General features: G+C 49.4%; 1 protein-coding gene across 1 annotated transcript; it reads left to right on the forward strand.

Annotated features, from left to right (window-relative positions):
• Positions 1 to 317: 317 nt before the first annotated feature.
• On the forward strand, positions 318 to 19,372 carry RPL29 (ribosomal protein L29). Its single transcript, XM_018068741.3, has 4 exons — positions 318 to 324; positions 16,751 to 16,795; positions 17,896 to 17,960; positions 19,152 to 19,372. The coding sequence occupies exons 2-4, from the start codon at positions 16,759 to 16,761 to the stop codon at positions 19,275 to 19,277; spliced, it is 228 nt and encodes a 75-aa protein (XP_017924230.1). The 5' UTR covers positions 318 to 324; positions 16,751 to 16,758; the 3' UTR covers positions 19,278 to 19,372.
• Positions 19,373 to 24,030: the final 4,658 nt, after the last annotated feature.

The raw sequence follows: 24,030 nt of genomic DNA on the forward strand, positions 1-24,030 counted from the left end.
TGTTTGGGTAAAATTACTGAGGAGGGAATTGAAATCATTAATGGGATTTTTTTTTCTTTCCCTTCATGTGTCACCGAACTGCACAAGATGGCCACAGACTCCAAACTGTGAATCCCTATTCCCGGACTCTGAGCTCCTGAGGTTGATTTTACCACTTCAGTATAAGTGAAAATTATGTGGATTGGTGGCAGAAGCAAGTTATATGACGAGTGGAGAGGAGTACATCTCCAGAGCCAGGTTTCTGCTTCAGACAAGGCTGCAGCAGGCGACGGCGCCCGGCTCTCCCGGCAGAGACGGCTACAATGAATAACCCAAGAGGCTCTGGTAAAAATTACTTGAGTTAATTAAATGAGCATCTGTGGCATGGCTATTTTCTCTGCATGCCCTGGCTCTTAAGTCCTCATCTCTGAGGGGAGAAAGTGTCATTGAACCAATTTATTGGCAGTGCTGGTTCTCCAAAGCAGAGGTGGTCACCCTTGGTGTCCCATTGTCTCTGAGATACCCACTGTAGGTACCTGAGCCTCAGCTGGGACTGAGCACTGTTAGACCTTGTGACAACGTTTTCTAGATGCAGAGAACTGGGAGGAGGAAATATTCTGGAGAGTTTCTATGCTGATGCTCACAGAGGGATGGCATTGCCTTCCCTCCAGCTGCTGCGAGCCCAGCATGGGACATGGTGCTGGGTGGCATCTGCATGGGGAGGGCAGGCTGGGTGCATGGTGTGCTTCAAGACTCCTCAAAAATTATGCAAACCCAGATATTCCCTCTCCTCTTGTTATATGCAGCAGGTCAAGTCCTGCTCTGGAAGTCACTGAGTTGTGGATCAGCCACGTAGCTGATGGAAGTGCTGCTGCTGGCCCATGGAAGGGCTTTTGGGGTGGGTTTTACTTTTCAGCCAACCCATAAAGGAAAGAATAAGCTTTTATTTTCTTAGCCATCACTTTCTGCAGCCTGTGTCAAGCCAACAATGGCCGGGTATTCCTCTGAGGCTGTAAAATAAGCTCATTCATCCTTTCTCTCTATCTGTTGAAGGGCAAACAAAAAAAAAGAAATCCAGTGAGCTCCTGTTTGCTTTCCGAATGGAGCCTGTGGTGTGGCACCAGCAGCCAAGCACTGCTCTGGGTCAAACACGAAGGCAACGTGCTGTTTGTGTTCCCTCAGCCACATGGATGCAGACTGAGGGAGAAGGCAGGAATTGTCAGTGGCAGCCTCTTGTGGGCTCCTCCTCACCACGGGGAGCCTCCCTCCAGCTGCCTTTGCTGGAGCTCTGTAATTTCCAGCAGGATCATGTTCACCATGGGCCTTGCAGGGAACAAGGCTCGGGTTTCAGTCCATGGCCACGTTCTCGAGTCAGGGCTGAATTAGTGCCTCTTGCTGAGCACAAAGGGCCCTGGTGCTGCTGGAGATGCTGTTTTGGTGGTGGTGGTGGAAGCTCAACCTGCATCAGCGTGGGGATGGACAGGGGATGCTGTCACTTGGCACATAATGGTGGCCTGCTGTTGTGTGGCATTGAGACGCAGCAGGAGAGATGACAAAGTGACATCTGTGTCTTTGGAAAGAGAAGCAGTAAAAGGGCTACCTGGCTCCCTGAGAAGGGGCTTGGTGCAGGAGTTTGGATGCTATCCCAAAACTTCCTGCTGGTGACAGGAGACTAGAGGTGGCAAAATCTCCAGCATGGCTGTGGCACAAGGACAGCAGCACTGCAAACAGCTTTACCTGCCAGGAGCAAAATACTAGAGAAAGTATAGCCAAGTGTTTGGAAAAATCTTGCAGTATTTTCTAGGAAAAGTGTGGCTGAGTGTGCAGCCATCCTGGAGAGCTGCAGGAACAGCAGTTGTGTGTTTACAGCTGCAGGGAGAGGTGGGCACGCACTGACACGAGACCAAATCCAGTTACAGTCCAAATGTCAGAGCTCATTAGCAATCACTGAAATACTGGTGGCCAGTCATAGCTGAAAAGCAGATCTCACTGAAAACTGGGTGAACTCCTGGGTAGTTGGACTGAGGTGTTAAAACAAGGGTGTCTTGTCACTTGTAGGATGTCTCTGCTTGGCCACAAGCTCTGCCTGTGTCACTTCCCACCACAGACCGTGCTGATGGGTTTGAACTTTAAAGGGGGAAGGGAGGTTGTGGGTGCTTAAAATAAAGCTAAAAGCCTGGAGAAGTAGTCCTGAGAGGGATTGGGTTGGAGGATCAGTATTAATCCTCACTTGGTAGTTTCTCCTCTTTCCATGGATATTCCAAGAAACTCCGGCTCCTATTGGCACTGCAGCTGTCTTGAAGGTCTTGAGATGCCAGACCTCAACCCCACCCACTTCTTTCCAAGTTCGAGGAGATGCTTTATCTTGACTCATCTGGGTTCAAGCCATGGGCACATCCCAGCTGCTTTGCCAACAGGCAGGTCTGGTCAGAGTTGTTTGGCCTGGGGGGACAGTTCAAAAGCAGGAATCCCACCTAGGGAGGGAGGAGGAAGACTCACAGGACTAGTTGAGGAGGGAAAGGAGTGGAACAGACATCCCTCCCATCCTTCCAGCAGGTTTATGGCCTATTCTTTGGTGTGTTTTACTGGTCCAAAAGCAGAGCAGCCTTCTGTCCTGCTGAATTCCTCCCAAACTCTCCCATCACGGCATGACCAGTATGAATGCCAGCAGCTGGAAGACTGAAATAGCAGCTACCATTGCTTAGGCTCCACTGATTTGTCCTGTGGTTTTTCCGTGTCCTTTAATCTCCAGTAAATAATCCCTCACTTCCTTGTGGTCTTTCTAATTCCATGCTCTGTGCCGGTGCTTCCTGTAAACAGCAGAGCTGGTGGCCCTTGCTCGGCCACTGCCGTGTAATTGAGGCTCTCCCCTGCTGTGCAAAGGGCATGTGACAGGGCTGTTTGTCAGGCTGGATGTGGCTGTGTGTGGCTAAATAATGGAAATGCCAGATTGTCCTTTCCATTGAGCCTGGAGAAGTCAGGGCTGGCCCTGACGAGGCCATTGGATTAATACAGGTGTAAAACCAGCACATGCGAGAGCATCACGTGCCGGCACCCAAGGAATTGCACCTTCTGGCCTCCAGCAATCATGATTAGACCAGTGCTCAAAAGCAAAACTGGGCTGAATTAGAGGCAATGAGGTCCCTCCAGCACGTGTGCAATGGTGCTTGGTGTTTGGGGCAGGAGCCATGTCCTGTGCAGAAGCTGTGACAGACCTTGCTCAGCCCTTCATTGCCACATCTCTCGTCTAAAATTCTGAGTGGAGTTCTAAAATAAAAGAAAACTATGAATGGCCTGTGCTGAATGAAGGCCCTTCTTCATTTGGGCTGCCCCACAGGCTTGATCTTTTGCACTCTTGTTGGTGAGAGGCCTCCAAGGGTGGTTTGGAAGGTGTTTTTCTGATCAAAATATCTTCAGCTGTTTTATGGTGGCAGGAACTGCAAGACTTGTGTATGAGATACCCACCTTCAAGCCTAAGAGCATTTATTTTCCCCAGGTGAGTCTGTGTTGAACCAATGGTGGATCACGGAGGGTTGTGACGAGCTGGGCTGCACTTTTTGGGTGGCACAGCTTTTCCTCCTGTCTGAAATCTTTTCTCTCTGGGTTTCTGTTTACTGGTGGATCCCTCCACAGATACCTGAGCAAACAACAAACCATTTTTGTAGGAATATCTTTGCTCCCAATGTACCTCAGACTCTCACCTGTGCTTGTCCTGGCCATCCTTGTGTATGGGGTGTCTGTGCATGCCTGGCTGAAGGTGACAGTGTGAGTTTGCTTGTGGGGGTGGTTGTGGACTCTGGTGCATGTAATCCTGCCAGCCCTGCCAATATTTGCAGCTTGAAACATTAACATTTAGGTATTTACAGGGCCAAGGGAGGGGTCCTATAACCAGACCCTTCACACATGCTCTTTTCCAGAATAGCTGCTTCCAGAAATCTCCAGGTTTTGATCCTTTGGCCATTTCATGTAAGTCCCAATTTATTTATTTTCATTTCATAAGCTCCCCACAGCCAAGCAGAGACAGCTAAAGGAATCCTGCTCAGTCTTCCAGCATTAACATCCCAGTTATCAGAGCTTCTTCCACAAGTGTGTGTGTGCTGGAACTCCTGGAAGTATTTTCAGAGCTGAAGTGTAAGCAGGGAATCAGTTTGGAGTGGCATGGGAAGTGCTCAAAAAAATGCCATGAGGGAAATGAGAGCCTCAGTTTGTCTCATTTGATGCCACTTAACATGTGACACCTTGTTTAAAGTGGGGCTGTCAACAGCAAATATATTGTAGAGCTGAGGTTTTCCATCAATGCTAACGACCCAGGTGCTTGTATCCTAGGGAATTCCATGTATCCTGCAGCTGGCTGGAGTGATAAGACATGACCAGTGCCCATCCTGTTCTGTGTGCTCTGGTGTTGGCTCAAGAAACTCAGGAGGGCTGATGCAAGGAAGCAGGTGGGAAGTTTGGGTTTCTGGCTGTTCACACAGCTCCAGAATGACTGAATGCTGGCAGGAGAAACTCCAGAGCACCTCATGGAGATCAGATGGGGAAGATAATCTCCTCACCCCTTGGAGGACTGGGAATTGCTGGCTTTTTTCATTGCCACCTTTCCCTTGTGAAGTAGAAGCCACATTATCACCAGGCTGAGCAGTTTTGGCTAATGCAGAATTAGACTAAGGCAAAACTCCTACAAGCTGTTTGATGGTTCCCTGAGTCCTCTTGAAAACATCACAAGTGTGGATGAAATTCTCCATTCTGTGTGCATTTTTGCCTGTGCTCATGGATCTGCCTGGCCTCAGGCTGACCATGTGCCTCCACCACTCCATTTTTTCTGACAATGGGAATGTGAGAAGCCTTGAGAGGGACAGAAAGGCTTTGCCCAGGGAACAGTAGGAGCCCTCCAGACCTGAAGCAAATAATCGTTGCCTGGAACTGGTCCCTTTGGCTCCAGGCATTGCTGAATTTGCTGGTGGAGAAAACCACTGCCTTGGATCAAAGCACTGTTAAAGGAGACTTCACAAAAGTGAATGGCTAGTGGTCAAGAAGAGCTGCCAGACTCCTGCTTTCTCAGTAACTAATAAAAGTGCTTTTTAACACAATTAATGTGATGTCTTGCTAAAGACTGAAGGAAATTGGAATTGAGACATTTGTATTTTGACAGACTCTGTGGAAAACTTCTGTTCAGACTGGTAGGAATGAAACCAATAAATTTCTGAAGAAACTTTCTGAATTCAGCCTTCAAGATAATAGATAGGCTGTTCTGACTGTGGATAAATAAACTCTGTTTTTATAAGCGTTTAAAGACCTTCGGGATGACGAAGTGGAACATACTTCAAGTCTCCAAAGATGGGAAGTGGCTTCTGAGTCAAATGCCCTCCCGTGCCAGGGCTCGTATTTTAGACTGAGATCAGTCTTTTGTGACTTGTTGACAGGTTTTTTGTTGTACTTTGAAGAAAAAAAGGGAAAACGTCCCAGGCTGAAAATAGCAGTGAAACATTCCCCAACTGACCAACCTGTTCCTCAAGAAAACTTCCCAGGGAAAATAAACCTCCAGCTGCACCCCCAAAACCGCCGCCTAAGAAATGGCACATTGAGCAATGATTAGGGTAAAAAACCCTATTTTGGGTTACCACAGCCCCTGCCTGTGGTAATTGCCCATCTCTTATCTTGTGGTGAAGGTCAGCACCTGCAGAAGGAAGATTTGGTTCCCACCAGGAAGTGCTTAGAGGGTGGACCCTCAAGGTGGGAAATGTGGGAGCAACTCCCTCCCTTTTTGCTTCCCCCTCCTGTGAAGAACAACCCCCCCCCCCCCTTGCAATTCCTGCTCTCCCTGGCAGGGAGCTGCAGCCAGACTAAAGAGAGGAGGTGAAAAGGCTGGATCAGAGCTCATGGCTTTCTGGAAAATCAGGGCAGGTCTCTGCATTTGTGCAAGGCCAGGGCTTAACCCTGCAAGTGAAACCAAACAGATGCAAGCCAGAGCCATGGGTGGCAAGCAGTGCTGAAGCCTTAGCACTGACCTTTGTTTGCTTTGCCCTCCTATGTATCCACAGGCTGATGGGAACTGTTGGAGGTGTTGGACAGAGGCCAGCAGGATATGCTTTATTGGAACTGAATATAAAGTCACGTTTCTGGAGGGAAAAAGAGGTATGTCACATATACAGGGTGAAGCCTAGACCAGGCTCTGAATGTATGTGGGCCCCTGTAGTGGAAAGTGGCCAAAGGATGGTCCTGGCACAAGGGTGGGACGCTGGAGCAACATGCCTTGGGATCCAACAGCAGTGCAATGGCCAAGTCACTGAGGCTCAGAGGCACGAGCACATTTCAAGGGCTGGCTCAAGGAACTCTGTTCCTTTGGTTTCTCAGAGAGAAAATAAAGGGAGAGCAGGTCAGGGCTTGTGAAGTACAAAGGTGATGGAAATGGGGGAGTAACGGGATTTAGGAGGCACAGTCTTATAAGATGGCTGGAAATGGGCACCCAATTAATTCAGCATTTATTACTTGAAAGTCATTAATCAGGGAACTAACTTAGCAAGGCTGGTAATGATCCTCCTCTTCTGAGAATGTTTTGATCAAGACTGATCCCTCCCTGCTAAAGAAGATGCTTTAATTGCTGTGAAAATGAGTTCAGGTCTGAGTTGCCCCAGGGATGAGCCTGGATGGCTACAGCAACCCACCCTCTGCCTTCAAGGCTGGATTAGGGGAAGGCAGGTTGTCCTTGCCAAGGAGCCAAGGGGGAGCAGTGGAGGGTCTGGAGAAGGTGCTGAGGCTTTGACTCGTGCAGATTTCCCAGGAGCAGGCAGACACATCAGCATCCCTCCAGCTCAGCACAGGGGCCAGCCTGCACCTCTTGGTGCCAGCCAGCAGCCCTTCTTGGGCTTTGACTGCTGGGTGGGTGGGGGGAGAAAAGGAGAGGTTTTTGCTATCAGGGGAAAACCTTAATCTGCTTGCAGTGAACCAGCTCACACCCCGGCTGGCTGCAGGGAACGTGTGCTCCTGCGGCCAGAGACACCACAGTTGCTACAGCAACTGCAAAGCACTGAGACTCACCAACACTCTCACTCTGCCACCTTCCAACCCCCCAAAATAAGGCAGAGCAGAGAAAGTGATGGTGAGGAGACAAAATAACTGGTAGGGGTGTCCCTCAGCAGTCACGACTGCTCCATGTTCTGTTCCCATCCCTCCACAGTAAGTGCTCAGGCACTGCTGCGTTCCCATCAGTCCTGACAAGCACTTGATTTCCAGGTCAATATGATTCCATTCACTAGATCTGCATCCCAGGGATGGCCTGGCAGAGCATGCACTCATCCCAGCCTGCCCTCCACCCCAGGCACCCACCCTGTGGGGTCTGTGGGAGGCAAGGCTGGGTCAGACCCTCAGTGCTTGTTCAGTCGCTGGGGCCGGTGCAGGAGCTGTTGGGATGGGGATGCAGTGCTGGGGATGCACTGCTGGGGGTGCTGCAGGGAGCACCACAGCAAAGGGAGGATAAAGCCGAGCTGAGCTTTGCCAGCCTGCCATTTCATTACTATTTAAAGGGGGCTCTGTGTGGTTCCCAGCACTGTGCCATCCTGCCTCCATAAAAGCTCATGGTTTCCCCTGGTGCCGCTCTCTTAAATATTTAATGACAGGAGGAAGAGCTGTTTTAAGAAACACTTCAGTGCTTGCATCTGAACAGGAGGTTGTTTCAGGTGGCCAGAGCAGACAAGAAAATTCTTTAGCTGTTAATTTTTCAGGATCCTTCAGCTGTTGAAGGGGTGGCAGCATGATGACACAGGCCAGGGGGCAAAGGAGAGATCTTTAAGGTGTCTAGAGAGAGTAAAGACTCCTGGGGTCTGTTCTTGATCCTCTTCCTGACTTACATGTCAGTGTGGTTTGATTTCTTATATTGAAACACTTGAACAAGGCTAGTTTTGGAGCTTTAGTGAAAATTCTTGAAGTTCACCTGCCCCTGATCTTAGCCGGGCACTCTGTCCTCCCCACCTGCCTCTGGATGGGCCAGTTTTGCTGAGTGCCAAGGATATTTGAAGGTAACCACTTGCCAGAGACTTCCTAAGGATTTATTTGGGTTCATGAAGCGGTTTGAAAAGCCTGGATAAAAGGCTGTGGAAGGAAATGTGCTTTAATCCCAGCCAAATCATAAATTAGGCCATAAATTAACACAAATGACTGCTTGAGATGAGGCTCATATGAGAGGGGAGGGCTGTGCTTCTCCTTCACTGGCAGTCCTGTGTCCCAGTGCATCCAGTCCTACAGGGGCCAGCTCAGTTATTGCTGACACTCAGGTGTCAGGGTATGGGGCGCCAGCAGAGCTAATGGAAGTGTTGCCACAGCCCGTATTATCTTATTTTCCTGATAAAACTCCTTTCCCCACAGGGCAGCTGCTGTCAGGCTGAAATCAGTGGCCTTAGGCACCATTTCCAGAAGGGGTTGAGCACAAGCACTGTTTAAACCAGTAAGATGTCCCAGGCACAGCATATGTGGTGTCTGTGCCACACTGGTTCTTAGTGGGAATTGTGAACTCCACACCAAAGCTTTTTGCCAATCCCAGCCCCTTCACATGCAGCTGTGGTGCAGTTAGGTTTTCATTTGAACTAGCAAAAACAAGGGTGTCAGTCATTTCTCTGCACTGACTTTATGCAAGGGCAGATCAATAATTTAAATCCTTAATATTTGAGGGCAGCATTTGTGGAACCTCCTATTGCTGCAACTCAGGATAAGAAGGAACCTTCCAAGAGAGACAGCCTGGCTGCAGTGAGCCCCTGGAAGGTGCATGGAGCACACCAAGAGGTGTTTGCATTAGTGGTTTTGATGGGGATACGATTTCTTAATTAGCAAGACCTTCTGAAAAGATCCTGGTGCAAAACTACAGCTAAAATCAATCAGCAGACACAGATGAGTGGATTTCTGCTCATCTAAAGGCAGGTAAAGAAACAGTGCAAGGTCTGCTTGGTGCTGCAAAGGGGAGGATTTCACTGCTGCTGAATGAAGCATGCAGGATCTCTGCATCCTGGGAAAGGTGGCTGGAGCAGGCAACCTGGCCAAAGGGAAGCTGGGGGGTGCAAGGCAGCCCTTTTCTTTTCTTTTTTTGAAGGTGAGATGTGCTACATGAGTGCTAAGGATTACAGGGTTTGTGTCACTTGCCTCCAGGTCCCTGGGTTAGAGGGACTGGAGCTGAAGGCAAGGCTGGGAGCTCCACACTCTGCCTGCTGCTCTGCCTCTGCAGCACAGCCAGCCCTTTCCTAAAGGTTTGGAAAGGGTTTACGTGCAAACTCTTTCCAAAACCCCCAAATCACGCTGCCAGCCAGGGCTTTAGCCCTGCTCAGAGGGCACAGAACCTGGCAGGATGGGGCCCTGTTTGTCTCTTTATCCCTCCTCAGCTCTGCTTGAGCAATAACCTACTTTCTTGCTCTGCAGAAGGAACATCTTGGATTACGTTGCTGCAAATGAGAGGTTTCAGTCATGGTATCAGATGAGCTGCAGGTAAGCAGTGGGTTTAGTGTCAGCTCTTTTGGCAGCTTCTTTATTCTCTCTCTGCTTTGCACAAACAAACCACCTTTGTGTGGAAATTCATTTTCCTTTTCAGCTGCAGCCTTTGTCAACAGGGCTTCCCAATAATCCTCTCTGTGCAGATGATAAAGGTGAGCCAGCAGCCAAATGGGAGCCCTCACCTCAAGCCTGCTACCCACTCTGGTTCATTAAAGGACTTTCCTCTCTATTGCAGGCTATGGGTTGTGCTCACATGATGGATCCTAAATCCCAAGGTGACACTCAGTTACCCTAACTCCATCCTAATCAGCCCCATGCAATTAAGGTGCAAGGGATCAAAACCTCAAATGATGTGGGATAACGTAGTGCCTTTTTGACCTCATTAGGCAATTCAGGGCATTATCCACCAAACTCCAGTCCAGGATACAGGGAGAGAAAGAAAAACTTCAATTCACTTGGGCTGCCTCTGTCCTTTACCCATTCGTTCTCTTTGGCCTCACAGGGCTCTCAGACCAATATATCTAAACGCTATATCACTTTTATTAAAACCATTTAACACAAAGCCTGTCATGGGTTGCCAGGACAGGACCCTGCCAAGGATTCACACTGCCCCAGTTTAAGTACGGAAGGCAGGAGAAGGGGCTGACTGTGCCAGGGAAGCAGCACCTACCTCCACAGCCCCATGCCTGACTTTCCCTGCTGACTTGGAAGACTTTAACTTGCAGCCTCCTTAACTGCTTCATTTCTGTGAAGTTGCACTATCCCACCCCCAGCAACATCACGAACGTCTCCAGCAACATGAAGGCGGGTGAGCTGAAATGCCCTGGCTGCCGAGCTAAATAGCATCAGGGCTCATTCTACTGCTTAGAAATCTTTAAGGAATCAAGCAGGTCGATGAATAATCCAATTTAAAAATCATAACAGAGGTGCTGGGTAACTGTATACAACATTGGCCTAAATTCATACATCAAGTGACAAGCCGTAATGAAAAATTAAAGGACCCTGCATGGCACAAGTTGGTGCTGTACTGTTTGAATCCTGGGAAACAGTGACTTCACACAGGAGCAGCTCTGCCCCTGTCCCTTTTTCCTGCGCAGAAATGCTGCAGGGATACAGACAACTTGCGCAGGCATCAGGGGTTTTTTTTTCACCAGCTTGTGGCTTTTAAACCTCAGCAGTGCTAAAACGTGACGTGGGCTCGCAGAGGACACGTGCAGCCCGTGGGGTGAACTGCAGCCTGAACAGCTCCCCAGGAAGCTGGGGCTCTGTGTCCTTCTAGTAATAAATTCCTCCTGGACAGTGTTTCAGGGGATTGCTAGGATTTGAGCAGAGAGGAGGCTGGCTGGAAGTGAGACAGGCTCCAGGTTTATCCTTGAAAGCCCCTGTGCTGCAGAGCCTGGGGCTGCCTTTGGCAGCCTGCCTGGAGGAAGATGTTGGAGGCTGAAGGCTGCCTCGTGCTGTATGAACCACCAATCCTCTCACCAGCCAGCTAAGTTGGAGATAAATCTCCCTATTAGCAATGCATAAAGCAGGCCAAAATCTGAACAGCTCCTTAGGCAGGAGGTGAAGCAAAAGCTCAAAATAACTTAAAATAAGTCCTTTCTGTGCTCCTGGCTTGAAAGTGGCTGTGTTGGAGCTTTCCCATAGCTTGCCTGGCCCTCCTGACAGGAGAGCAGGCTGCTAAGGTGTGCTGTGCTTGTCAACACGATGGATGCAAAGAATCAGGTAAAAAATAACCCCATCCCAACGTCAGCAGCAGAGCTGAGAGGAACCAGAAGTCCTGAGCCGTTTCGAAGTTGTGTTAAATAATAAAGCAGAGAAATGAATAAATTAGCTCAGCATCTATTTAGGTCAGCCCTCTCCGTTTCTCCCAGCCGCCTCCGTGTGCCTCCTCCCCGCAGCGATCAGCTGCTCCGTACACGCTGTGCCTGCGGATCCGCTCCCTCCTTCCCAACAGCCGGGCTCTCGGGAAGCGCGGGTTGAGCAGGTGTCACGTCGGCTGCACACGTTCACCCCAGCCTTCAGAAGCAGCAGGCGAGCTTCCTGTTCCATCACTGGGGCAAAAAGTGTTCTGGAAAATCCCATTAAAGCAAGAGGCGTGGGCTGAGCGCACACGGCTGCTCCCTTCCTGGCGCTATCCCCTCCACGCAGCCCTGCCAGGAGCCGCAGGGTCCTGCTCAGTGGGCTTGCAGCTGCCCCGGAGCCGTGTCTCCATGCTCTGCCTGCTCATCTGCAGTCAGCCTGCTTGTCATCCAGCTATTTTCCATTCTCAGCTTCCAACCACGGCAGCACCTCCATCTTTGCAGACCATCCTTCCCCACATTGCAGGTGCCCCAGGCTCAGTTTTGTGATTGTAGTTGACATTTGTTGATTTGGGGACATCCAGCCAGATGGACCAGGCTGACTGACAGAGATGGGGAATCAGTTTTAAACCCCTAAGCTCTCCTCAAATCACTCAAATGCTTCCAGGAAAATGCATCTACCATTCAGTCCTGTCTATGTCTTTATTTATACATTTCCCAAGCCCAAAAAGCCCTCTTTGATGTCCAGAGCATCTCGTGGGTTTCAGCTATAAGCAAGCTGGAGAAACACTCACCAAGACGGAACTTATCTGCATCAAGGGCTGCTCCATCTCAGCCCAACTACTGCTGGTCCTCCCAAACCCCGCAGGTAGCTGGAGAAGGCCGCCAGTGATGAACCCAGCCAGCAGCATCATCCAGGATGTAGGCAATGGAAAATGAGATGTTACTAAGTTTGGCCGGGCTGAGCTGGCTCCTCGCGGGTCCCAGCCTGTGAGTCACCGGTACGTGGGCCACCAGCACGGCCTCCCCTCTGGAGGAAGGAGTGGAGGTGGAAAAATAACAAGAGGAAACCAGCTGTTAGTAGTGCCAGCTCTGGGGAGAGTGGGAGGAGGTGGCAGGCCTGGAGAGAAAGGTCAGGGCCGCATTTCAGGCTGCTTCCTGATTTTTCCTCCTGCCTTCATGGTAGGAAGCTGCTTACAGGAATACGCTTGTGGACAATGTGTGGAGGGTCTGGGCTGATCTGAGGGATGGGCTCTGTGGGGGAATGAAAACCTCCAAGAGCAGCCAGTAGTGATGGAGCATTTGTTTCTGGTCCCTGCTCACCCATCTCTTCTGGTTGCTCCTCTGACTTCTACTGAGTTAAGCTTGATTACCCTGTTGAAAGCAACTTTTAGCCCAATGCAAACAGTGTAAAAGAAGATGCACTTTGCAGATGTACTTGGAACAGACACATCCATCTCCCCACTGTGGAGACTCCCACACCAGTGCAGAGTGTTTGTTGCCCAGTCCCTACCCCCTCCTGGTGCTGATGCCCATCTGCAGCTAAGCCAGAGACTCACACTTGTTGTGCCGATCCTTGGTGACAGTACTGACAGGGGGAGACCCAGAAATGGATCAGGAGCCAGTGGTTCTGTTCCTTGTCCAAAGCCAATGCAACGAAAATATTAATGGGGGACACACTCACTAAAGGATTGCAGGTCTCCAACCTCTTCTCGTGCCTCAGCTCTGTGACTGGTGCTGACTGCAGTGCACCAGTGGGGACACAAGCCTCAGCTACTGTCCCCATGTCCCTGCCATCAGTCCAGGAGCACATACAGGGCTGTGCCACGCCAGCTCCCCATTCCACAAGGATATGTGTGGCTGTGGATCAGCACTTCTGCTACCCTTTGCCTTGCAAGAACTCCTTCTCTCTTGAACCCTCCAGTCTGACAGTTGCCACCAGTTGCCACTGTTTTTTCTCACCTCCAATTGCAAATGCACAGAGCCAGATTGTCTCCCTGGCACTTTCTGTAAGTGAAAAGTATTTCTTCATGTCTTCAAGGAAATTGTAACAGCTGCCAGGGAAAAAAAAAGGCACAGCCAGGTAGGATGCCAGGTCAAGGGGTAAACTGCTGTGTGATTCTCTCCAGTTATTGCCTGGAGATGTCTCTTCTCCATGACTGGGACTAGTCCTCTCACTTTGAGCCAGGAGCGGGATCTGTTATGCTCAGGCTCCCTCTAGTGCCTCCATGTCCTGTTGTTCCTGGCTTCTCTGGAGGCGTGTTGGTCCATTTGTCCCTGGGGACTGCCAGTCATCCTCACTCCCCTCCATCACACCTCGGGCTTGCAGCCCAGCCAAGCCCTGTTTGCCCACAAGCTGGGAACAGCCCACAAACTGCCCCAAAGCCATCACAGCCTGCCAGGGACCTCTTGGGGACCTGCCAAACAGCCCAGCCCTGCCTCTGCCTGCTGGGGCAAAAGGAGGATGATGGAGGTGGCCGTATCCCACAGGATGCTCTCCCTGACAAGGCACAACTCTGCACACAGCAGCTCCACCTCGATTGTGTCTCCAGGGAGCAAGGCAGGATGAGTGATGGGTGGCAAGTGCCCGAGCTGCCCTGGGAGCAGCCCAGGCTGGGAGTGGGCACCTTCGCAGTGAGCCAGCTGGGGTAGCCGAAACCATCACTGCACTCTCCCCACTGCTTGATACCTCTCCCCAGGGGAGCAGCTTTTAGGGGTGTCCCACAGTCCATGCCAAGCAAAGTCAGCTGAGCTCCAAATCAACACCTGAAACTGTTTATCACTGATTTTGTCTGGTGTGGAGGACACTGAATAGCAGAGGCCACCTCTGTACTGGGGCACGGCAGAGCTACACTGCTACATTGTGTCCAACATGAACGCAGCCTTTCCTTGTCTTCTTCCTGTGGAAATGGGGAGGAAATTTCTTAATGTCTTGGGAAATGACTGGCCTCAACCTCCATTCAAGCCCTACTTGTAAAACTCATCCTGGCTCAGCTCTGGCATCAGCACCACGCTGGGCCATGGACAGCCCTGCAAGCACCCCTGTTTCAGAGAGCACCGTGCAGAGCTGGGGGCAGCCTTATCTTCTCACATAACAAGAAATTAGTGATATTTTCCTGGTTTATACCTGCAGAGTGCTTGGACTGGGCACCGAGCTCTCTAGAGTCCCTGGCATTACTAAATGGGAATAGCTGTGGTAATTCATCACCCCAAGACTAATGTCAGCTCACAGGGAGGGAGGAGGCAAGGTTAGGGGAGTCTGCTGAAATGTGGTGTCAGCATGAAAACTGTGACAAACCCAACAGAGATCCCTTGGCACAAACGTGTGTGATGCAAGGACAGTGACTGAGATAACACGGTCCTCAAAGGCACTGCGAGATTTTTATGTTAACCTATGATTTTTTTCATAACTGTTTTGCTGCTGGAGTACTTACAATCCTATTTAATGAGCACAGCTCCTTTAATAGAGGACACTTGGGGTAACATGCGCTAATTAAGTCTGTAATAGCTAAAAGTATGATTAAAGGTTTTGAACTGGCCAATCATTCCCAGTAGTGCCATAATTAGAGATGTGGCAGCTCATCAGAGCACCAATTCAAGGGGGCTTGATCGCCCAATGGTACACACAGGTCTTGATCCTGCCTTGGATCATCCTTTTTACTTGATATTCTGCATTGGTTTGCAGTGATTTATAAACCACCCTGAATATGTTACACTCAGCCCTGTAAACTGAACACTCTTCCACAGTTTTATTTTAATAGTTTGTCTTACAGGTCTTGTATTTCACCTGGGCATTAAGCACAGCTTCTCTTATCCCCACCTGTCTGAGAGCTCATCCCATGTGGTCTCACCAGCAGCTGAGAAAGACTCCCAGGGAGCTCCAACAACAACAACTGCAGCAGGATAGTGAAAGAACTTGGAAAAGGTAGATGAAACCATAAAATAAACCCTTTTGTTTCTTCCTATGAAGGAAGGCTCAGAAATGAGTGGAAAAGATCAAGAGTTTTTGTAATCTAATGGCCAACATAAGGGCACCTGGCAGCCTGTTTCTCTCTGCCTTCTGCAATGCAATGGAGGCAAACACACCTCTGGGACTCAGTTCTGTCTCCCACTGAGCTCAGCTCTTTGCACTATCAGGAAAGTCAGGATTTCCCTCTGCTGTTGGCTGCAATCAGCTGGCCACAGTGTTGTACAAGTAAAGACTGCAGCTCACTACAGTGGAAGGAATTTAAAAAAACAACAGAGTTTAGAAAGTCAGAAGTTTGCCTATCAAGGAGGATTTTGAGCAGGCTTTTGTACTCGAGCTACAAAATGCCAGTAAAAAGAATATTGCTATTTTTCATCTATTTTTCTCTATTTTTGTAATAGAAATAACTTGTTCACAGGTATCTGAACCTGAGGCAGAGAAGCAATTGCTCTGCAAGCAATCACTGAATGACTGGAAAAAAATGTCCAGGTCTCTCTCCCATGTACTGGTCCTGGGGCTTTTGGTCTCTGGGCTGTCTTTTCCAGTCTAGGTTACTTTAGACAATTCACTTGTGCCTCTCATTGTAAAATAAAAGCAATGCCATAAAAATATGTCCTATTGCTGGTTACCTGGAGAAGAGCCCGACCCCCACCTGGCTACACCCTCCTAATAGGGAGTTGTAGAGAGTGATGAGTTCTCCCCTGAGCCTCCTCCTCTCGAGGATAAAGACCCCCAGCTCCCTCAGCCACTCCTCATAGGACTTGTGCTCCCGACTCTTCACCAGCCTCGTTGCCCTTCTCTGGACACGCTCCAGCCCCTCAACATCCTTCCTAAACTGAGGGGCCCAGAACTGGACACAGCACTCGAGGTGTTTGAAAGCAAACACAGATAAAGACGAACGGCGTTCAGTGACCCTGCCGTGAGGAACATTGCCCGTGTGTGCCTGCATTGCCCGAGCGTGGCTGAACGAGAGGATAAACTGCAGCGCACAGGAACATCGGGACCCGCCTCCCTCCCCTGGGACACGGCGGGGGACATGTTGGTGTGGGGACCGTGTTGTTGCGGACTGCGCTGTTAAGGGGAGCAGTGTCTCCAGGGGCTGGGGTCCGCCGCACCGCTGGGTGTTGCGGGGTGTCCCGGTGCGGGAGCGAGGCCGCAGCGGGGTGGACGCAGAGCGGCAGCGCGTTGCAGGGAGCGGGGAGGCTGCGGGGCGGAACCACCGCCGGGCGGAACCACCGTGCGCGGGGTTCCGGGCGGCGCCCTTTCCCGGCAGCCCCCGGGTGCCTCCGTCTCATTCGGCCGGCGGCGGCGAAGTTGGCTCGTGTGAGGCGGGCCCGAACAGACCGGACATCGGCACCATCCGGACCCATCGCGGACCCATCCGGACCGCATCGGGGCTGCCGGGAGGGGCCGGGCCGGGCTGGAGGGTGTCGGAGAGGGGCGATAAGCGGAGCTTGGGCTGGGCGGGCGCTAGGCAGGCGCTTCTCCCCTGCTGGCCCCCCCGGCTGAGTCGTTTGTGTTTCTCCCGCAGGTGCGACCATGGCCAAGTCCAAGAACCACACCACGCACAACCAGTGTGAGCGGGGCTGAGGGGCTGCGGGGAGGGGCGGCGTGGGCCGAGGGGCTTTGACCCGCTGCTGTGACCTGTGGTCGTGGCAGCGGCAGGCTGCCAGGGGCTTGCAGCGAGGCGAGGCGGTGGCGTGCGGGAGTAGAGTGGTGTGTTTGTTGTAAAGAGCTTGGTGAGAGTCAGGGCTTGTCTGGGCTCAATATAGAACTAATACGTAACCAGGAAAAAGGCAAGTTTCATGTTTGCAAGTTTCACGTTTGAGACACTCTCTTTTCTCAGACAGCAAGCAACAGGACAAGAGGGCACAGTCTTAAGCTGCACCAGGGCACGTTTAGGTTGGACATCAGGAAGAAGTTCTCCATAGAAAGGGTGCCTTAATATTGGAATGGGCTGCACAGGGAGGTGGTGAAGTCACTGTCCCTGGAGGTGTTTAAGAAAAGACTGGATGTGGCACTGAGTGCCACATTGTCTGGTTGACAATGTGATGTTTGGTGATAGGTTGGACTTGATGACCTCAGAGGTGTTTTCCAACCTCATTAATCCTGTGATGATCATCACTGAGTATGGAGAGGGAGTCTTTTACAAGAATGTGTAGTGACAGGACAAGGGGGAATGGCTTCACACTGATAGAGAGCAGATTTAGTTTGGATGTTAGGAAGGAATTCTTCCCAGTGAGGGTGGTGAGGCCCTGGCAGAGGTTGCCCAGAGAAGCTGTGGCTGCCCCATCCATCCCTGCAAGTGTCCAAGGCCAGGTTGGATGGTGCTTGGAGCAACCTGGGCTAGTGGAAGGTGTCCCTGCCCATGGCAAGGGGAATGAGGTGATCCTAATGGTCACTTCCTAGTTCTGGGATTCCATAATGCTACTGGATGGTGTTCGGACTGTGATACTGTGCCATCCAAAGATGAGCACCTTGATAAAATAGTTCTTTTTTGGCGTCTTCTCATCAGTGCTGTAAGTTAGCAAAGGCCACAAGTAGGTCCTGCTTGGTCCTGTACAGTTGAGAGTGACACATTGTGTTGATAGTCAGGTACACTTAAAAGGAAGCTCTTACAGCTGCTTAATAATAGCAGAAATTGTCATTTAAATAATTTTCTTGTTTTCCACACAGCCCGCAAGTGGCACAGAAATGGCATCAAGAAACCCAGGTCCCATCGATATGAATCTCTCAAAGGGGTGAGTATTTCCATTGGTATTCCCAGGCTGTTGAACCACCATGTTTTAACCATGAAAAACCCCAGTATTTGTATTATTTCGTTTCTGTTATATCTTCTGCTTAAGTTATGTGCAGCTGTGATATTTCTAGCCCACACAAAATCTGCCCTTCTGTGTCTATGAAACTGCATTTAAGTTATTGGCCAGTTTTGTCTGTGTCCTGCTCTGGTGGGCATCACTAACTGCTGCTTCCAGTGAAACAAACATCTGTCAGCTGGATGGTTCCTCTCTCTTTTGAGTCCTGCTGTGTCTCTTTCTCTATATCCTTCAATATTGTTCTAATCCAGAGAATTTTCACTCACAAAATGAGAAGAATTGGCATTTCTGGCCAGAACACATGAAAGTGAAAGTATATTGGGTTTTTTGGTGAGATTTTCCAAGTGATAGAACAGGATGTTTTTCCACACTTGAAAGTGAAAACAGGACATCTTGGATTTGGGCAGGGCTGTGACTCCGTTTGCCTTGTAGGTGTGATGATAAGGGTTTTGGATGTGATGTAAAAGCATCTGCAAAGCTCAGTGAGGGTTCAGTCCTGCCCCCTCCAGTCCAGCAGTCCCCTCACACTGTGCATGGGTTAAGAGGACAAAATCCTGATGTTCCTCTGTGCTGGTTAAAATTCTTTTTAAAGAGAAGTAGCAAATGTTTCTCAGTGCAGCAGTAGCTGATAGTTCTGAGCATTGGTCCCAGCCATGACAGGATGGGCCAGCCAGTAGCTGACAAAACCTGAGGTGCTGCTCTTCTCTGTACTGGGTTTTTTGCCTTTAATGTAAAAAGGAAAGACCCGAGGAAGCAGCATTGGTCTCTGCCCAAGGATTACATGTGTATGTGCTCAGCTGCCAAAGTTGGTTTGTGGTACTCCAGGTCCAGAATGTCTCGTGACATGGAAATGAAGTTTGCCTTGTTTACAGCTTTACTTGTCCTTTCTGTGGGTTTATTGCTGGAGTATTGGATTTTTTTATGTGTATGGCAATTAAGGAAAATAGCTGTTAAAGGATGGTTACAGGTGGCTAGAACAATTTTATCAAAAAATTAGGGAAAAAAAATCTGAATTAGTCACAGCCAACATTTGGGAGTAATTAAAACAAACTGAAGATATATATGTTTTTACAGGTTCCTTCTACAACATGGCTTATTTTCCCCTGTTTTTTACAGGTTGATCCCAAGTTTCTGAGGAACATGAGATTTGCAAAGAAACACAATAAGAAGGGGTTGAAGAAGATGCAGGCCAACAATGCCAAGCAGGCAGCTCAGCAGGCTGCTCAGCAGAAAAAGGACTAATGGGATTTAATGAAAAGAACCGATTTTCCTATTAGCATGTGTTACAGCATTTTTTTAAAATAAAATTGTATGTAACAAAATCTTCATCTTCTGAATTTGAGGGCCCTCCAGAAGCCTGAGCTGGTTTGTATTTTCGGTGCCAGTTGCGCGTTGAGCCTGTGAATAGTGACCAGTGTGTGTTTTGGTTCTCTGGCAGATCAAGCCAGTCAGAACTCTGGTGAGGTTTTGTGTTAAAACCCCTCTGTTAGCACCTGGAGAGGGGTTTTCTGTTTGTTGCCAGCCACCACACAAGGGAAGTGAAACACCTGCCCCCTCCCCAGTGCTGTTCTTCTGTAATTGGTGGTACATATCGTGAACATTTAGTAGTTCAAAGTCTCCTTTCAAGTAGTGAAATGGTTATTGATTGATGCTCTGAAATTTAGACAAGAAATAAGTTGTTTCTTTCCATCCAAATTTGAGCCAGTGTTGCCTGTACTCTTGGGTTACAGTATTCAATACAGGTAAAATTTGCTTTCTCATGTACCATGACTTTTTTTTAATAATTGTTGAGTTTTGCAGGGGCTGTTACTTGTGCACTGCTTTGCTGTGTGGGTAAGGTGGTTACAGCTGTGGGAATCCTGAAAAATAAGAGAGTAAGGAGTGCTGGCTATGAGACCACAGCAATTAGTTTTAGAGTTGGTCTGTGTTGTATTGTGAGGTACTTGAAAGTATTTAAGTGTTAAAGGAGCTACCCATGGGACTGTGCAAGGTTTTAGAAATACATAAAGATATGCATTTTATCATAGTTTCTGTATTTTAGGGAATATCTTTTATTCCAGTAACAGAAGTACCTAATCTGATGTGTCGGTGAGATGAGGGGAAATCACATTCAAAAGGCCGGGAGGTTTTGCAGCCGGGTTTTGTTCTGCTGTCCTTCTCTACACCAGGAGAGGGCTTCACTCTCCGAGTCTCCCTTACCAGCAAAGCTGGCTCAAGACGTGGACCACCTGTTAAAATGCGCCCAGCTCTTCCTGAAATTGCAGTTCCAGCGCTTGTCCACCCGGTGGGGTAAATCCATGGATCCACCCGAGGGCTGGAAGTTTACACGTAGCTTCTCACTGCAGTAGAGCAGCAAAGCACCTGCTGGATAAAAAACATTATTTCAACTGAAACATCCAATTAATGTCGTTGGTTTTTTTGAATAGGTGAGCCAATTAGCAAAATTCAACGCTACTTTGAAGCAAGGCAAATACTTTATTTTTTTCTGGCTTGAGTTCAAAAGCCCTTTCCCAGTTCCTACTTTTTAATAGGTTTTGACTGACAAGAAATACCACCCTAAACCAAGCAATCTAAAGAGATTAGCTGCCTTAAAACTCACAGGTTGAGGGGTTTGTGAAGTCAGTGGTGTCTGCAGCTCTCAGCTGTCTGGCTCCTGCAGTGTGCAGCTCCTGGACTGTTATGGAGATTGGTGTTAATTGTCGTGTGGGTCCGGAGGGGTTTGGTGCTGCAGAGTGTGTGCAGTCACTGTACTAAAGTGACAAAAGGTTGTTTGGTCCCTGCTGCCCTCAGGTACACCAGAAGGACAACTGACAAGAGATTCTTCACGGTTTTAATCCTCCCTTTGGCAGGTGGTAGATCACCCAGAGACAGATGCACAGTGCTTAAATCTGCTGGCTCTCGAGCTGCGTGGCTGGTGCCTGCCCTGCCTGAGCCAGTTTGTCTCCAAAGGTAGGACTGTGTGGCTGTGGTTTGGGTTACTGTGCACATCTGGCAGCCTCAGCCCTTGCCCAGAGCTGCCCAGCAGCAGCCTTGCCTGGCTGGCAGAGATGTCCCCTTGGGTTGTTGCTGGTGTTGAAGAAAATGGAGTGGCTGGTCCAGCTGCTGCAGGTGTGTGTTGTTACAAGAGCAAAAGAAAAAGCCTCTGAGCAGAGGAATTAGTGTTTGTCAATTTAGACCTTCACCTGTGTGTCTGCAGCTCTCCTACATGGTTTAAGTTCTGCATTTTAAATCTCTAGCACTAAGACTTTTCCATATAAGAAGGGAGATTTCATCTCATCCCCCTTGGTGTCTTCCCCTGAGTGCTTGTATTGTGGGAGTAGCTCACCCACAGGATGCAGTTTGAGGGAAGAGAGAGAGGCGAGGGTCAGGCTGAGAAGAGGATGTTGGCATGTTACTGAGAAGCAGCGGGCAAGATTTGGGCTTCCTGTGGCTCCAGGCAGCAACCCCAGGCCTGCCTTCAGAAGCAGCCTTTTCATGTCACTGCCCTTCATGCTGCCCTTCAGTGGGACAGCTTCCCAAATATGGGCTTGCTGACTTTCTGACCAAAATAGCGGCTGCGTGACAAAATGCAGCACAGAGGAACGTAACCTTAATCCAGGCATCATTGTGTAGCAGGAGACAGGAATTTTGTGAACTTCCACAGCAGGTCGGTGTCAGGTTTGTTGTTGTCTGCTCCCTGCACACATGGTGGTCCCACGGGACGCTACCCTGATATCAGCTGACCACCTATTGGACTTTGTAACCCTGTGACAGCTCAATTCATGGCTTCCCTCCTTGTCGTACAGGTTGCCCGAACCCAGAAGGAAAACCTGTGAAGGGGAGTCTGTGCTGACATTGCCTTGTGATGAGTCTTCCTCTTTTTTTTCTTGCATTGTGAAATCATTTAAGTTCTGTTGGTGAAGTGAGGCTGGAGATCCATTTTAGGAGCATTACATATACAGAGCCCAGGAGGGGGAACTGGCAGCTGTGGCCCACTTGATACTATTCCCATTATGCAGAGCTGTGTCATCTTTGACATTTAAAAACTTCAAAACTCTCGTGATTAAGTGCTTGGTATCCTGCAGGAAGCCAAAGAGCTTGAGAGCATCTCAATGCTTAATGACTCTTAGACATCTCGTGCTTGCTGCTGCTGTATGTCATACTTGCTGCAGATGATTTCTCCCCTGTGCAATTAAGAGGACTCATATCAAGTTTCCAGTTTGGCTCCTTTCTTTGCTTCAATTTGAAAAAAAAAAAAGAGCAAAGGGCACATAACCAAATACTGAATCAGCTCGTTTGGCAAAAGTAGAGCCATCACGGTGAAAGCCAAGAGCACAGAACTGGGGAGGAGAAATCAAAGCCCTGTGAAACGCTCTGATGGGGGACAGCTTTCACTGGCAACGTTGATGTTCACCATGAAAATGAAAAGTAGGGCTGGATACATGTCCCCCTTTATCGCCTTTCGATAGTGTAGTCAAGGAAAAGCAGCAACAGAACGAGTTCTGCTTTGCCCAGGTTTCACGGTTGTTGCAGGTGTTCCTACACCACAGTGGCTTTGGCATGGTGGAGTGTTTATCCCATGTACCTTAGCTCATGTTACATTGCCACTGCCCTGGTGGCAGATTTATGGCTGTAAGCAAGATGCAGAGGTTTCATTAGGGCAGCGTGTACAAAATTTCCTTAGATCTTGCTGCAGTCACTTGGTTCATATAGCAGTTTTATTGAGGGTTGAAGAGAGGCTTCAAATATGGTGATAAAGCTGAAAAACTGAGCAGAAATTAAATCTGCTGCCAGTAAAGGCAAGCAGATCAAATGGCCTGGGAACTGTGGCTCTGTCCAGTTGCAGATACATGGACTACTCAGGGTGGTTGTCATTCATCGTTAGCACATCCCCCTCTGTGGGGGCTTCAACCAGGCCAGTCCTCTTCTAATGACTGTTTTTTCAGCCAGCTCACCCACTCACCGGCCTGTCATGTCATGTTACATTCCTCGTGCAGTTGTTCCCGTGTTTTAGCCAACAGTGAAATCCACCCACAGCTCCTCACCCTGCAGCATTTGCTGTCTGGCTCTGGGAGGACAGTCAGTGTGTTAAGGCAGACTGGCCTGGCAGCAGTTTTCGTGGCTCCCCGCAGAGCATGGTGACCTGCTGGCACCTCTGCTCTAAGGACTGAAAAAGCCTAAATAGTCCCAGTGTTTCTGTTCTTCTAGCGACAAATTTCAGCTGCTACAAGACCTTTGTCCTCTCTCCCCAGCCACAACCTTCTCTGTTTTACTCTCAGAAAAGAGTAAAGGCAGCCAGTGAGGCCGTGGTGTGCTGCTGCCTGTGCCATTGAGCCAAGGGGGGAGAGACAACACACAGAGGCAGGTGGCTCTTTCCAGTCATCCTTTTCCCTGGGCCACAGCGCAGTCCAAGCCACCAAGCTGACTGAAGGAAAGGGGTTAACCTTATTTCTTCTCTTCACTCTTCAGGGGTCTAAACCCTCTCAGTAAGCAGTGGAGAGTATCTTGGAGAAGTCCTTTTTGGATGTTGGGATTTGGACAGGACAGAGGAAGATAATGGGGCTGTCAGCGATGCCTGACGTGATGTGAGTGCAGGAGTGGGTTGCCATGGGCTTGATGGCCGTGGGTGTGGGGACAGCTGGTGTCACCTTGGTGAAGCCCAGGTATTTGCAACTCTCTGGAGGTTTCCATCTCTGGGGTAAAACACTTTTCAGCTGTGTCCTCATAAGCAGGTCTCAATGGGAAATGACTTCTGCTGCTACACTGGGGAGGTGGAAGGTGTTTGTTTTTGATCTCTAGGCTACAGATTCATTGGGAACAAAAGACTGTAACACCTGGGAGCATTTCCTATCACTGAATTCTTAGCACATTTCCATGTCTGTTGGTTTCTGGTGCACCTGGAGTCCTGCTGAATCCGCAGTAGCTATGGTATTGAGGGCTTGGGATTCTCGGGGAGACCCCTCTGGGCACATCAATCAATATTTGCATTAGGGGTCTTCCCAAAATACCCTGGGTT

This window comes from Manacus vitellinus, unplaced genomic scaffold (assembly GCF_001715985.3).
Source record: "Manacus vitellinus isolate BGI_N305 unplaced genomic scaffold, ASM171598v3 scaffold_14_pilon, whole genome shotgun sequence".
Lineage (NCBI taxonomy): Eukaryota > Metazoa > Chordata > Aves > Passeriformes > Pipridae > Manacus > Manacus vitellinus.

Bases quoted from the DNA above. Each gene is read 5' to 3' on its own strand.
- RPL29 (XM_018068741.3), top strand. From the start codon at position 16,759: ATGGCCAAGTCCAAGAACCACACCACGCACAACCAGT. The intron at 16,796-17,895 runs GTGAGCGGGGCT...TTTTCCACACAG, and splicing joins CCACACCACGCACAACCAGT to CCCGCAAGTGGCACAGAAAT. The intron at 17,961-19,151 runs GTGAGTATTTCC...TGTTTTTTACAG, and splicing joins GATATGAATCTCTCAAAGGG to GTTGATCCCAAGTTTCTGAG.